The sequence below is a fragment of the Blennius ocellaris genome (genome assembly GCF_963422515.1).
Source record: "Blennius ocellaris genome assembly, chromosome: 16".
NCBI lineage: Eukaryota > Metazoa > Chordata > Actinopteri > Blenniiformes > Blenniidae > Blennius > Blennius ocellaris.
The window spans coordinates 19,019,664-19,034,935 of NC_137665.1; the positions used below are offsets into that span (position 1 = coordinate 19,019,664).

A 15,272-nucleotide genomic window follows, 5' to 3' on the forward strand; every position below is an offset into this window, starting at 1 on the left:
TTCTGGAGCCACCAGACCATGTGAAAGTTTTGAAAAGCTGAATAATATGGCCTCTTTAATGTCTCACAATATGTTGACGATGTATTTCTTTCTCAACTTTAATGCCTAATATATTCAATATTTTAAACTCCAGGGAAATAAATGTGTCTTCAACCTGTGCCGGGGCTGCTGTAAGAAGAAGGCCTTCAAAGAGGTGGCCGACTGTCCAAGTACGTACACACACAAATACACACACACACACACACACACACACACACACACACACACACACACACACACTTGCTCACGGTGTTGCTGGCTCCTCCAGGCCTCAGATTTTGCAACCTACCGCTGAAAATATGTTTACATCTTCTGAAACACTCTGAGGGTGTGGCCCCGGAGGCCCCTGATGTACCCCTCCTTCGCCATGAAACAGGAAGTGCTGTCTCGTACTTGCTCTTTGACACGCTCACACGCTAGCTACTCGCGTAGTAGCGGCAGTATGAAGGAGATGTTCGTGGCGCCGAGCGGCGGGAACGCTCAACAGTTCACGTGAACCCGTATGAAAGCTAACAGTGTGACCACTGCAGTGCCTCCTGTCGGCGGCTACAGGCCATCGACATGCACACACTCCTGAATACTACAGCCCCCCGCCTATTGGAGCTCAATTAGTGGCAGCCATCTTGGATGAGGACCCATGTGGTCCATGCACTCCAAATAGAATCACAGGAAATGTTCGATTAAAAGTGACAGTGCTGCAACATTCTCGTTCCACTTTTCATCGTTGGTCAAATATCGCTGCTTTATGTCTGTCATTAAGGATATTATGTTTTAAATTTAGTAACTTTCATGGGTAAATTCACATATTCAAGGTGCATGAAAACTGTATAATTGTCCTTTTTTGTGTTATATTTGACAGAAATGTCAAAGTAGTTTTTTGTGTTTTTTTTGTAAGTACAAATGTCACTTTTCACAAGATATAAATCTGTAACACAAACTCCACTTTTTAAAGGGACAAGATGTGAGACGTAATATAATTAGTAGATATTGTGGTTAGTACCTGAAGCGTCTGTTCTGCCTCCGTTTAGCAGTTTCTGAGGTTAAAGGTCACCGTGTGACTCATCAGCTCCCCTGCTGCTCTCCTGGGTCAGACTAAACCACATCTGCAATTTTCACCATCATATTTTTAATCAAGGAAACCAAATAAAATCATCTGAACAACATGTTCACCTTTCAAAATAAAGGTAATGCAACTTATAGATAGATAATTACTTTATTCATCCCCAAAGGGAAATTGTTTTGTTGGAGCAATCTGGTACATACAAATAGTATAAAATACAATAGAATAGAAATCAAAGTAAAAAATTAAAAAATAAAAATATCTGGGTATAAGACATAAAGTAAAACACAGAACGGAACATGGGCACTTAGAAATAAGCAGGAGATAAAAGCAAGATAAATAGATAGTAAGGTGCAGTGGCAGAGCCATTAGAAGTAGGCATTATATAATAATAATACAGATAAACAATGTGTAATAGTGTATAATACTCGTGTATAGTACTACTAATAATGGTAGCAATAATATAACAATAACAATATGGTAGCAATAAAATAACTATATATATATATATATCAGTAATAATAATAATACCAATAGTAATAGTATACTTATAATACCAATGGTAATAGTGTACTTGCACATGTTATACACTTCTATAAGGCTTTTCTATGTATTGTAGAATGTACTACAAAGAAGCTGAAGAGCCACAATGCGTCGATCTCCATACAAAAGTGACGCAAAGACTAGATGGGCTCCGAAAACTCGTATTCAAAATTGTAGCCGTTTTATTTAAATAGCTTTTCCTGCTCGTCCTGATCTGCCGGTTGTGTGTGTTGACCAGGCCACGGGCTGAAGTTCAAAACCAAAGCAGAGAAGCGTCGAGCCGAGGAGGGGGAGGAGCAGAGCGGGGACTCGGGGAGACCCCGCCTCCATTCCGGGGCAGAACCGCCGACCACAGAGCCTCAGCTGCTGCCGTAAGCGCCACGGGCCGAGCTGCCAAACGCCAAACGTGCCACCGGCCGTCCGCTCTTAACGGCAACACCTCGACCAACCGAAGGCGGCGAAGCTCCCGGTTAATAACCGTGAAGCCGCTTGACGGAGACGCGGCGTCATCCAGGTGGTGGACGAAGCGGCGGGCGTCGTCTGTCCAGGACTTGAAGCTGGGACACGGGACGTGTATCCACACATCTCAACTTCAGCGTGTGCGACTTGTGAGGACTTCCAGGACAATGAACCACTGGGGGGGAGGGGGAGGGTGGGGGGGAACAGCTGCTAAAAAGGAGGGTCGGTGTCATTTATAAAGTTTTAATTTGTAATCTGAGGACTCATTTAAATGTAAATTCCATGAAGTTTACATTTTGTTTTGGAAAATGATGAGAGCAGAGCATTTGGATTATAAACTCAGCAATTACAGTTTTTTGTTTTTTTAACCAGAGTGGTCCGGATGCAGCAGCACCTACGTTTGCTGGGTCCATCAGAAATAAAAGGCGACTTATTTTTTTGAACTTTGAAACGATCTGACAAAGCCTCTGGATTTTTCTTTCTTGAACTGTCAAAGTAAAGTCCGGCCTTCATCGGTTTCTTCAGTTAAAAAGGTATTGTTGTGGCTCATAACACAACTCTTGACTCATGTTTCAGTCACACTGCAGCCATGGCTTCTGGTTCCTTCAACCAGCCGGTGATCAGCACAACAAATTGTGACTAACTTCAGGTCTTTGCTGAGTATCAATTGGCAAAACAGTCGGATCTGCTGTCCCTTTGCGGATTAAAGGAACACGTATACAAACAAAGCAACGTTTAATCCAACAATTGGGTCCACTGAAGTGCAACACAAAGTGCTGAGCAGCTCCACAAAACCCAAGACGCGTCGCAATAAAACCATGGAGTTCTTCACCAAGTCAAGTGTCTTGTTCTTTAAACCGCCTTTCCTCCTGCTGGCTTGTGGAGTCCGTGTTTGTGCTCTCGTCTCATTTCCTCGCTTGTCATTTCAAGTCAATCGCCTCCAAAACACATCAATTTTACCAACAGGGACTAGTTATGCAGCTGCTTGTATTTGTAGAATCAAAGTGTCGCCTTAATGAGTGCCTTCTAGTCACGAGCAGTTTAAAAGAAGAATTTATACCAGTAGGGTCCTTGCTCAAGCTATAAAAGGCTAGATACTAGTTAGTAACCCTTGTCTGTGGATCGAGGAGTGTAGCAAAGTCAAGTCAAAGTCAAAGTCAGCTTTATTGTCAAGTGTGCATGACATACAGCACAGATGAAATGTCAGTCCTCTCGGACCCACAGTGCAAAAAGGCATGTAACAATAATATATTAAAAATAAAAATGTACAAATATATACACCATATAATCATATAAACAGTAAAGTGACAAAGTATGGTATAAAATAGAATAAATAGACAGTAACAGTGAACGGATGAATTGTATTGTATTTCTATGGTTCTGGTTGTAAAGTCTATTCTATTTCTAAATGTCTATAAGGAAGAAGGCGGGGCTTCAGATATGCGGCTGGTTGTTTAATTAAAACAGTAATACTTGGTTAATAGCGTAATGCTACAGTTATATACTTTGTCAGGCGTATGCTGTTCGAGGTGTGTAGATCTACCTTCTCGTGGCGGAGGGTTACTGTGAATCCGGCAGTTCTTTGGACGACCCGCCTCCTCCTCCTCCGGGGCTGTGTGAACTCGTGATGAGAAACCCGACTCCTTGAACGGACTCACGGGTTTTGAGTCGTTCATCCAAGTGAATCGGTTGTCTGAGTCATTTGAGTCAATTGATTCAGTTGCGCATGCGCACTAGTTCCACCCGCTCCAGGACCTGGAGGCTCAGCTGAACTGCGACATGAACCACGGGGGAGAATCATGTATTCATAGTAAAATGATGAAACACTTCTGAGGAAAATAAACAATAAGTACACACTAGTTTTTAGTGGTCCTGGTCTCCTTATTCTAGATTATGTGTGTTGTTTCTGAGGTTTAGTTGAATCAGAAAATAAATTAGATAAATGATTAAACTGAATAAATACCTGACATCCAGAACACCCAGAACAAACAAAGTGTGTTTTTTTTTTCTCTGCCGTCACTCAGAAACTTTCTGAGCGGCGCGCAGCTGCAGATTTTCAGGTGAGGGAGGGGCTTAGCAGCTAGCGTTAGCGGCCCAGCTACAAGCTGGTGTTAGCAGCTCTTTTAGCATTACAGCTGCTTTTCTCACAGGGCGACTAAAGTGAGTAATGGAGTTAGACGAGCTGCAGAACAGTGACACTTATATTTTCCTCTCTGCAGCTGGAGGCTGGAGCAAGAATGACTCAGTGAACGAGTTAATGAACGTGAAAACTCGTGAGTCACCGTTCAGTAAAGTGACTCGCGGGTTTTGAACGATTCGTTCAAATGTGATCATCGCTAGTGTGAACATGGAGGAGCCGGACACGGAGCGTCCAGAGCCCCGGGGTCCTCCACCCCGCAGTGACGGTAGGGGGGGGGGGGTTCTTATGACATTAGTGCCCCTCCTCGGTGAGTTTCCTCCCCGCTGGAGGTTTGTCTAACGTCGCTGTGGTTGTTTTTTTCCCCAGGCCGGCGTGAGCGATGGAGGAATTGGGCTGCTTTCTGGTGAGTCCGGGAAACTGTCACGCGCTTTAATTTAACACTTTGCACACAATTCTTCAACTCGTATTAATTCAATAATGTATCTGGTGTCGTCAAGCACAGCGCGTGTGTGTTTTAAGTGTACAAGCGGGGTTTTATGACGTAATGTGAATATGCGGCGAGTTCGGGTTGTTTTTCCGGGTTTCGTCACGTGACACCGAGTTAACCAATAAGAGCTTCGTGTTGCGGAGGGATACAGTTATACATATATATATATATATATGTTTATATTATATTTTATTCATCTATGCAGGTAATTAAGACAGAATAGGGCTCGGGAGGGAAATAAGCAAGTTTCTCTCTCTGCTCCTTTCGGACAGGAAATATACATTATTGTTATGAATTATGGAATTATTGCTGATATGATTATTAATATTCTTAATTATTGCTATGATCCCATTAGCATTGTGTCATTGTTTTAATTGTCTTTTGAAATAAATAGATTATTTTCGTGTGTATGTGTATATATATATATATATTTATTTATTTATTATTATAATTATATATATGTATATATATAGCGCCTTGTTACATTAGACTATCCTGTTTAACACTCACACACACACACACATAGAGCATTGTAGTTTGACCATTCCATTACAGCGTCTTGTTCTGTTTTAGTTTTTACGTCGTTTGAAACGTTTGTGCGTTGCATTATTGTTTATACACAATAATACACACGTCCACGACCTCAGGTCTCCTCTGTGGTCCTCTCTCCTTCAGGATCTTGGGATTGTGCAACAACTTTGGTTACGTCGTGATGCTGAGCGCCGCTCACGACATCCTCAAAAAGCAGAGCTCAGAAAATACTACGGCGTCGGTAAGGACGCCCACGTTTGACCTTGTTTTTGTGCGCAAACGTCTAAAAGCGGCTGTGGAAGTGATGTGTTGTTGTTCCACTGCGTTCCAGACGACACCCGCGCTGGACGTGGACGTCCAGCCTGCAAACAGCAGCAGCAGCTATGACTGTAACCCCGTCTCCACCGCAGTAACTAAACACACACTGATGATGACGATGATGATAAATCAAATAAAAAAAAAAAAAAGGTTTCTTCTCATCGATGGAGGTTTGTTTGTCACTCTTCCTCTCCTCCCAGGCGGTGCTTCTCGCCGACATCCTCCCGACTCTGGTCATCAAGCTGTTCGCCCCCTTTGTGGTTCACAAAGTGCCCTATGGGTAAAAACCTGCTCTCGTTGTGACTGGATGGAGATTCAACAGGATAATGAAGACGTTGGGTTTACGTGCTGATTACGTTGTGTTCTTCTCTCTTCAGCGTCCGTGTGCTCTTCTGTGTCCTGATGGCGGCTCTCAGTTTCCTCCTGATGTCCTTCTCCTTTGCTGTGTGGATGAGCATCATTGGTACATCTTCTGTTTTGTGATATTTCTAAAACGGTTTATTTTTTATTCATTTCAGGTATGTGGCATTTCAAACATTTTGTGCAATCACATACAGTACATAACCACTATCCCTGTATACACACACACACACACACACACACACACACACACACACACACACACACCTTTTCAAGTATTTTAAGCAGATATATGAGGTGTGTGTGTGTGTGTGTGTTTCCAGGGGTGATCTGTGCCAGTGTGAGTGCAGGATTAGGAGAACTGTCCTTCCTCTCGCTCACCGTCTTCTTCAGCAGGTAGAATCAAACCAGATGTTTCCAGATGATTCTACTTTACACTGTGAAAAGTCGTTTTTTAGTGATCCTGGTTACAATCTATCATCAGCTGTGTGTCAAAGAGTTCCTCTCTCTCTTGCTCTCTCTCTCCTTCCTGTCTCTCATCCTCTCCCTGTGTCTCTGTCCATGTCTCTCATGCTCTCTCTCCCTTCTCTCTCGCTCCCCTGTCTCTCTCTCGCTCTCTCTCTCTCTCTCTCTCTCTCTCCCTGCCCCCCTCTCTCCCCTGTCTCTCTCTCTCTCCCCTGTCTCTCTCTCTCTCCTCTGTCCCCCCCCCCCCCCCCACAGAGAGGTCCTGGGAGGTTGGGGTTCAGGTACAGGTGGAGCAGGTGTAGCTGGAGCCTTGTCGTACTCGGGCCTGGTCCAGGCAGGACTGTCACCTCGACTCACGCTGCAGCTCATGCTGGTGGTTCCTGTGGGGATGTTGACCAGGTGAGGGAGGAGGTCCCCTCATGTCACCTCATGTCTCTCTCATGTCCCCTCATGTCCCCTCGTGTCCCCTCATGTCTCTCTCATGTCCTCTCAGGTCACCTCACATCTCTCTCATGTCACCTCATGTCCTCTCAGGTCACCTCAGGTCTCTCTCATGTCTCCTCATGTCCCCTCATGTCCTCTCAGGTCTCCTCATGTCCCCTCATGTCTCTCTCATGTCCCTTCATGTCCTCTCAGGTCACCTCATGTCTCCTCATGTCACCTCATGTCCCCTCATGTCTCTCTCATGTCACCTCATGTCCCCTCATGTCTCTCTCATGTCACCTCATGTCCTCTCAGGTCACCTCGGGTCTCTCTCATGTCTCTCCCATGTCACCTCATGTCCCCTCATGTCTCTCTCATGTCTCCTCATGTCACCTCATGTCTCTCTCATGTCACCTCATGTCCCCTCATGTCACCTCATGTCTCTCTCATGTCTCTCTCATGTCCCCGTCTGTCCTGCAGTCAAGTGAGGTCGTCGTTCAGGTTTTGATCTCCTCACACGACCCTGAGGTCACTTCTAAACACTTCCTGTGGTTGATGTCATGACCTCAGTTATTTAAATAAACACGAGTCATAATGTCCTTTTGCTTTTAGTATCCTGGTATAAAATACGGTAAAACATGTCCTCGGTTCCTCGCTCGTATTTTCTTTGTGTTTTTTTTTTTCATTCATCTGAAGGAAAGTTTAGGAGTCGGGTTGGAGGAGTAACTTTAGTGATTAGAACACCTGGTATTCTATCAGTTTTGTTGTGTTTGTTCCACAATGTGACATTTCAATTTTGATACAATATTTCCACTTCCACCTTGTGGCTGCTTTCAGCTGAGTCGGGGTATTTTTTGTTTTTAACCGACACTGATGAATTGCTCTTCCTGTTTCTGGCTGCCGGCAGCTATTTCTTCCTGCTGGCGCCGCCGCCGTCGTTCCCCCAGTGGAGAAGCAGTCAGCCGGGACGTGAAGGCCCGACACCGGAGGACACCCGGAGGCTGATGGACGACGGAGAGGACGAGTCCGTCCACGGTAAATGTTTCCAGCTCGTCTGCGCCTCACTCGCGTCGTTTCTGGAGTCTTCCATGAAACCCGGACTGGCCTTCGGCGTTCGGCCTCCTGCAGACCGTCTGATTGGTTCGCCGGTCGCCGAGCGACACGATGCCACTGGACTCAGGACATCGTGAAGCTTCTCACTCCTGGGACTCTGTCACTCCTCTGGGAAATAGTGATTTCTACTAATGCTGCATTTCTTAACATTTAATATTCTCTATTTCTCGTTGATCCACCTGAGGGATATTTTAATTTCTTTTTAATCTGTGTTCTTTTCTGTGTGGAGCTCTCCTCCTCTCCTCTATCCTCTCCTCTCTCCTCCCTTCCTCTCCTCTCCTCTATCCTATCCTCTCCTCTCTCCTCTCCTCTCCTCCCCTCTATCCTGTCCTCTCTCCTCCCTTCCTCTCCACTCCTCTATCCTCTCTCCTCTCCTCTCCCCTCTCCTCTCCTCTATCCTCTCTCCTCTCCTCTCCTCTCCTCTCCTGTGGTTTATTATGAGCCCCAATTCCCAAATAGCTGTGTAAATGTGTTGAATATCAGTAAATCCAGACGGCAGATCTGATCCGTTGACATTTTTCCTTAATAAGAGCTCATAAACACTCGGACGTCTGTTAGAAAACAGGAGCTCCTCTTGAATCCAGGATCAGCCCTTCGCCTGCGTAAAGGCTGTTGAAATGTTCCCCGAGGTTTCAGAGCGACGTGTTCCTCCCGTCCAGACGAGGCCTCCTCCTCTCACTCACTCTCCTTTACTGTGGCAGGAAGCCGGAGCTCCGGACCGCTGAGCCTCACCGAGAAGCTCCACACCCTCAGGGTGAGTCTTCCTCCACCGCAACCTCCGAGTGGCAGCTGCTTCTCACTGCTGACTCTCTTCTTCTGCTTCTTCTTCTGCTTCTTCTTCTGCTTCTGCTTCTTCTTCTGCTTCTTCTTCTTCTTCTGATTCTTCTGCTTCTGCTTCTTCTTCTTCTTCTGCTTCTTCTTCTTCTTCTTCTGCTTCTTCTGCTTCTGCTTCTGCTTCTTCTTCTTCTGCTTCTTCTCATTCTTCTCCTTCTCATTCTCATTATTATTATTCTCATTCTCATTATTCTCATTCTAATTCTCATATCCTCATAATCACTATTCTCATTATTCTCATGCTTCAATTCTCATTATTCTCATTCTCCTCATTCTCATTATTCTCATTCTAATTCTCATATCCTCATTATCATTATTCTCATCATTCTCATGCTTCCATTCTCATTCTTCTCATTCTCATTATTCTCAGTCTAGTTCTCATTATTCTCATGCCACTATAATTCTATAGTATACTATCATTCTCATTCACATTATTCTCATTATTCTCATGCCACTATAAATCTATAGTATACTATAATTCTCATTCACATTATTCTCATGCTTCAATTCTCATTCTTCTCATTCACATTATTCTCATTATTCTCATTAACATTATTATCATGCTTCAATTATCATTATTCTCATTCTAATTCTCATTATTCTCATGCTTCAATTCTCATTCACATTATTATCATTATTCTCATGCTTCAATTCTCATTCACATTATTATCATTATTCTCATGCTTCAATTCTCATTCTTCTCATTCTAATTATTCTCATTCTAATTCTCATATCCTCATTCTCATTATTCTCATGCCACTATAATTCTATAGTAATATAGATCATATCTATAGTAATATAGTAATAGTCTATAATTCTCATTCACATTATTCTCATTCGTCAATTCTCATTCACATTATTTTCATTATTCTCATGCTTCAATTCTCATTATTCTCATTCTAATTCTCATTAGAATGAGAATGCTTCAATTATGCTTCAATCATGCTTCAATCATGCTTCAATTATCATTCACATTATTCTCATTATTCTCATTCACATTATTCTCATGCTACAATTCTCATTATTCTCATTCTCATTATTATCATTCTAATTCTCATTATTCTCATGCTACAATTCTCATTCACATTATTCTCATGCTACAATTCTCATTATTCTCATTCTCGTTATTCTCATTCTAATTCTCATATCCTCATTATCACTATTCTCATTATTCTCATGCTTCAATTCTCATTATTCTCATTATTCTCATTCTCATTATTCTCATTCTAATTCTCATATCCTCATTATCATTATTCTCATGCTTCCATTCTCATTATTCTCATTATCATTATTCTCATTCTAGTTCTCATTATTCTCATGCCACTATAATTCTATAGTATGCTATAATTCTCATTCACATTATTCTCATGCCACTATAAATCTATAGTATACTATAATTCTCATTCACATTATTATCATGCTTCAATTCTCATTCTTCTCATTCTAATTCTCATTCACATTATTCTCATTAACATTATTCTCATGCTTCAATTATCATTATTCTCATTCTAATTCTCATTATTCTCATGCTTCAATTCTCATTCATATATTATCATTATTCTCATGCTTCAATTCTCATTATTCTCATTCTAATTCTCATTAGAATGAGAATGCTTCAATTATGCTTCAATCATGCTTCAATCATGCTTCAATTATCATTCACATTATTCTCATTATTCTCATTCACATTATTCTCATTATTCTCATTCTCATTATTATCATTCTAATTCTCATTATTCTCATGCTACAATTCTCATTCACATTATTCTCATGCTACAATTCTCATTATTCTCATTCTAATTCTCATATCCTCATTATCACTATTCTCATTATTCTCATGCTTCAATTCTCATTATTCTCATTCTAATTCTCATATCCTCATTATCATTATTCTCATGCTTCCATTCTCATTATTCTCATTATCATTATTCTCATTCTAGTTCTCATTATTCTCATGCCACTATAATTCTATAGTATGCTATAATTCTCATTCACATTATTCTCATGCCACTATAAATCTATAGTATACTATAATTCTCATTCACATTATTATCATGCTTCAATTCTCATTCTTCTCATTCTAATTCTCATTCACATTATTCTCATTAACATTATTCTCATGCTTCAATTATCATTATTCTCATTCTAATTCTCATTATTCTCATGCTTCAATTCTCATTCATATATTATCATTATTCTCATGCTTCAATTCTCATTATTCTCATTCTAATTCTCATTAGAATGAGAATGCTTCAATTATGCTTCAATCATGCTTCAATCATGCTTCAATTATCATTCACATTATTCTCATTATTCTCATTCACATTATTCTCACGCTACAATTCTCATTATTCTCATTCTCATTATTCTCATTCTAATTCTCATTATTCTCATGACACAATTCTCATGCTACAATTCTCATTCTCATTATTCTCATTCTAATTCTCATTATTCTCATGCTACAATTCTCATTCTCATTATTCTCATTCTTCAATTCTCATTCACATTATTCTCATTATTCTCATGCTTCAATTATCATTATTCTCATTCTCATTATTCTCATTCTAATTATCATTATTCTCATTCTTCTCATTCACATTCTTCTCATTCTCATTATACTCATTATTCTCCTTCTTCTCATTCTTCTCCTTCTTCTTCTCCTTCTTCTTCGTCACCAGGGTCTGCTCAAGTTCGTGCTTCCTCTGGGTTTGGTCTACTTCGCCGAGTACTTCATCAACCAGGGTCTGGTGAGTCCCGTTCTCCTCTCGTCTCCCGGGCAACAAGCAGGCGGAGGTGATTAAAGCGTCCGTGTTCCTCCTCCAGATGGAGCTCCTCTTCTTCCGACACTTCTTCCTGTCCCACGCGGAGCAGTACCGCTGGTCTGTGAACCACCACCACTTTCCACAGTCCCGCTGGACAGTCGGCCGGTGTGTCATCAGTGTGTGTGTGTGTGTGTGTGTGTGTGTGTGTGTGTGTGTGTGTGTGTGTGTGTGTGTGTGTGTGTGTGTGTGTGTGTGTGTGTGTGTGTGTGTGTGTGTGTGTGTGTGTGTGTGTGTGTGTGTGTGTGTGTGTGTGTGTGTGTGTGTGTGTGTGTGCAGGTACCAGACGGTGTACCAGGTGGGTGTGCTGCTCTCCCGCTCCTCCCTGTGCTGCATCAAGATCAGGAGACTGTGGCTCCTCGCTCTGCTCCAGGTCACAAACCGTTGGAATACAAAGAAAATCCCACCTTGTTCTTCTTCACGGCCACTATAAGGAGATATAACCGACTGGACCTCCGCCCCTCTGCCCCTCACAGGTGTCCAATGCAGCGTTTCTCTTCTTGGCCGTGCTGTACCAGTTCCTGCCCAGCGCCTGGCTGGTGTTCGCCATCGTCCTGTGCGAGGGCCTGCTGGGAGGGGCCGCCTACGTCAACACTTTCTACTTCATCAGCAAAGAGGTGAAACGCTCAGCGTCAGTCAGTCATAAATCAACTGACGGGTAATCAGAGCTGCAAGTCGTCTGGACCTCCAGGAACGGCTGCGTCTGGTGAAATGTCCAACTTTTTTTTTTTTTTTAAGCATATCTTTATTATTTTTAATATTCCTAAAACGATACAGCAACCAACATTTTGAACAATTTAAAAATATGGCATTATTGGAAAAAATAAGAAAATACACCAACAAATATTCACCAAATTTCTGAGCAATAAATGAAGAGAAAATAAATAAATAAGTACATACATAAATGAAAATACTCATTGACAATAATGATGAATTATAATATTCTCAATATAAGTTATAACATGTACTTCCATCAAAGAAAACAAAAGAATTAAAAAAAAAAAGTCCAACTTTTAAGTTCATCCATCAGGCAAAGAGAGACTTTTCTCAGGAGACTGTTCTCACAAGTGGAGCAGATCAAATAGGAGTAAAACTGCTTGACGTGTTCAAACCAGGGTTTTACTCTCGTGTTCTCCGCGTCGTGGGCTGAAGTACCAGGGTCCCCAACCTGCCGCTCTCTGGCCCTTCTGTAGGCCCTTCCCTGAATACATTATAATAATAATTAATTTAAAAAAAATACCTGCTCTTTTAAAAAGGCTCAACTGAAGTGGCTAAAATGAGGGGAAAATAGCAGAAACTACAAGTAATGGGTGGAAAACTGTGGATTTCTAAAAGAAAAAAGGGGGAAAAAACAACAAACTGCTTTGAAAAGAGCCAGAAGGGTTAAAACAGTCAGAATGTCAAAAAACCTGAAAAAGAAGATTGAAGCCATTAAAATCAGGTGTGAGTGTGTCAGAGTGTGAGTGTGTGTGAGTGAGTGTGTGTGTGAGAGTGTGTGTGTGTGAGAGACCCGACCTACAGTCTGTGTTGAATCTGTTTGAGTTGCATTTTTCTTCTTCTTCTTTTTCATTTTGATTATTTCCCAAACAAACGACTCACAGACCAACAACAGTTCTATGTACACAGATGCAACACTATTTGTTTACAGCATGTTGATGGTAGTTAGTTATACAGGTAAATAAAATAAGAAAATGAAAAACCGGGGGAGGTGAAGAAAATATCCATAAAACGGATAATAATTAAGAAATAAAAAAATAAAAAAAACTATACCTCCTTATATGTATGCACTGAAAATAACAGTAAGCAGAGCCTGTGCTTGAGGACAGGAAGTGGTCCAGAGGGGATGAACCTCCTGTTGTTGTTGTTGTTTTCTCTCCTGCAGACTGCAGACAGACAGAGGGAGTTCGCCATGGCGGCCGCCAGCGTGGGAGACAGTCTGGGCATCGCTCTGGCCGGCCTGGCGGCGTTTCCCGTGCACAGATACTTCTGCTCCCTCTGATCGGCAGACGAGGCTCAATATTACATGATTCAGAGCCTTTTAAGTGTCGGAAACTGTTTTTATACTCTTGCTTTTTATTTTATTTTTTTTACATTTAAAAAAAAACGGGTGGCCTGAAAAACAAACAAACTGACGTTTAACAGTTTTTACTGACGCGTGTATTTTCACGACGGAGTAAAGTACTAATACCTGCCGTTTGTTTTTTTTAATTAACATTCCATTGATGAAGACCGTTTGAATATACAGACCGGATGATTCTGACGTCGCCCCACGCTTTTGTCCCTGAATGTGATTCTATCAGTTGTTTTATTCGCTATAAACAAAAAGCGGTACTTTTGAGTGAGCGCCGTCCCTCGTGGGAGCTTAAAATGTCCATTGGAAGATGTACGTTTGATTATCACGCACACTGGATTGTGGCGTCTGTTGATAGTGAAGGTTTATAAATAACGGCGATGAAATGCTCCGCGATCCGCACGTTTTCAAATAAAAACATGAATATGTGAACCTGTGTAACGTTTGAGTGGCCTATTAATGAATGCACAATGGCATGGTATTATGATTATTATTATTATTAATATTATACATGGTACTGGGCCCAGTTTAATATAATACACAATGTATTTTATTCTTGATTTTATTTTTGTCATGTGAATGCAATACGCTTCCGTAATGTAGTACATGAATGAAGCGCAAAAACTGAGTGTTTAAAAATACAAAATGGCTCAAAATGATCAAATAATGTAATTATGAAAAGGCAAAATTTTTAATAAAATGTAGAGCACTACCAACAGTAAAGCAACATTAATCCACCTCTGCCTCCTCTACTGCGGCACATTGAAATACTTGCATAAATAGAAATGAATGATTAAAACTGTAAAACAGCTAATATTAAACAGGTATTCACACCAAAGGTTACAACCGCTTAATGTAGTCATCAGGCATCAATTCAACATGCCTTTACTCGCTTGTGAAGTTTGAATTGAAATGCTGGTTGTAATTAATTATCATTTAGAGCTGATCTGCCAAAATGTGATGCATCCAAAATAAATTGGATTTAGGTTTATGGATGCTGTTATGATATAAAACGGGTAGTTTGCAGACTTTAATGATAAGTTAGTGCACAGTCCAGGCAATCATTTTCAGTGCAACATTGCAGTAGATTATTACAATGCACCTTGGCACTTAATTACTGTTTATTGTGTGTATTTACACCTTTTTAATGTGTGTTTTTATGCTTTTTATTCTTGTTTTTTTTTGTCACATTCAAAGCTTGAGCCTTTTTGCAAAGTGATTTGATTCACGTATGGGCCTATGGTGTATATTTTTGAATGACATCAAAGATCTATATATACACATCTAAAATTATAGGTAGGATATGATTATTTACTCCTTAAATAAACTTTTTTTTTAATTGTAGGTATATTTTGAATTAAATCACGATTTAAAACAGGTATATTTTGAGTGAAATCATTTGAAACGTTAACCTTTTAAATTGTAGGTATATCTTGAGTGAAATCACACCTAAAAAAAACAATTATATCGTCCTTTAAAACGGTTCGTCGCGGCCTTTACAACTATAATCGCGTGAAGCGCGGCTGCTGCGGCTGCGGGTGTCCTGGCTGCGGTCTCCCGCTAGGGGTCGCTGCCGACAAGAAGCGGTGCCGGTCCTCGAGCTCCGGGTC

The 15,272-nt window shown here is 41.2% G+C and overlaps 2 protein-coding genes across 2 annotated transcripts in view; both read left to right on the forward strand.

Moving 5' to 3' along the window:
* dus1l (dihydrouridine synthase 1-like) overlaps positions 1-2,266 on the forward strand; it is a 9,855-nt gene extending 7,589 nt beyond the window's left edge. Inside the window, exons 13-14 of the mRNA XM_080510825.1 lie at positions 134-209; positions 1,881-2,266. Of these exons, the coding sequence (XP_080366951.1) occupies positions 134-209; positions 1,881-2,017 (213 nt within the window). The 3' untranslated portion in view covers positions 2,018-2,266. The remainder of the gene's footprint in view (positions 1-133; positions 210-1,880) is intronic.
* Positions 2,267-4,447: 2,181 nt separating this feature from the next.
* Positions 4,448-13,783, forward strand: cln3 (CLN3 lysosomal/endosomal transmembrane protein, battenin). Its single transcript, XM_080510818.1, has 15 exons — positions 4,448-4,506; positions 4,608-4,644; positions 5,404-5,500; positions 5,591-5,668; positions 5,778-5,857; positions 5,955-6,040; positions 6,261-6,333; positions 6,658-6,801; positions 7,733-7,860; positions 8,640-8,692; positions 11,451-11,519; positions 11,596-11,651; positions 11,871-11,964; positions 12,068-12,208; positions 13,474-13,783. The coding sequence occupies exons 1-15, from the start codon at positions 4,449-4,451 to the stop codon at positions 13,588-13,590; spliced, it is 1,311 nt and encodes a 436-aa protein (XP_080366944.1). The 5' UTR covers position 4,448; the 3' UTR covers positions 13,591-13,783.
* The last annotated feature ends 1,489 nt before the right edge of the window (positions 13,784-15,272 follow it).

Bases quoted from the DNA above. Each gene is read 5' to 3' on its own strand.
- cln3 (XM_080510818.1), top strand. From the start codon at position 4,449: ATGGAGGAGCCGGACACGGAGCGTCCAGAGCCCCGGGGTCCTCCACCC. The intron at 6,334-6,657 runs GTAGAATCAAAC...CCCCCCCCACAG, and splicing joins CTCACCGTCTTCTTCAGCAG to AGAGGTCCTGGGAGGTTGGG. The intron at 11,652-11,870 runs GTCTGTGAACCA...GTGTGTGTGCAG, and splicing joins CACGCGGAGCAGTACCGCTG to GTACCAGACGGTGTACCAGG.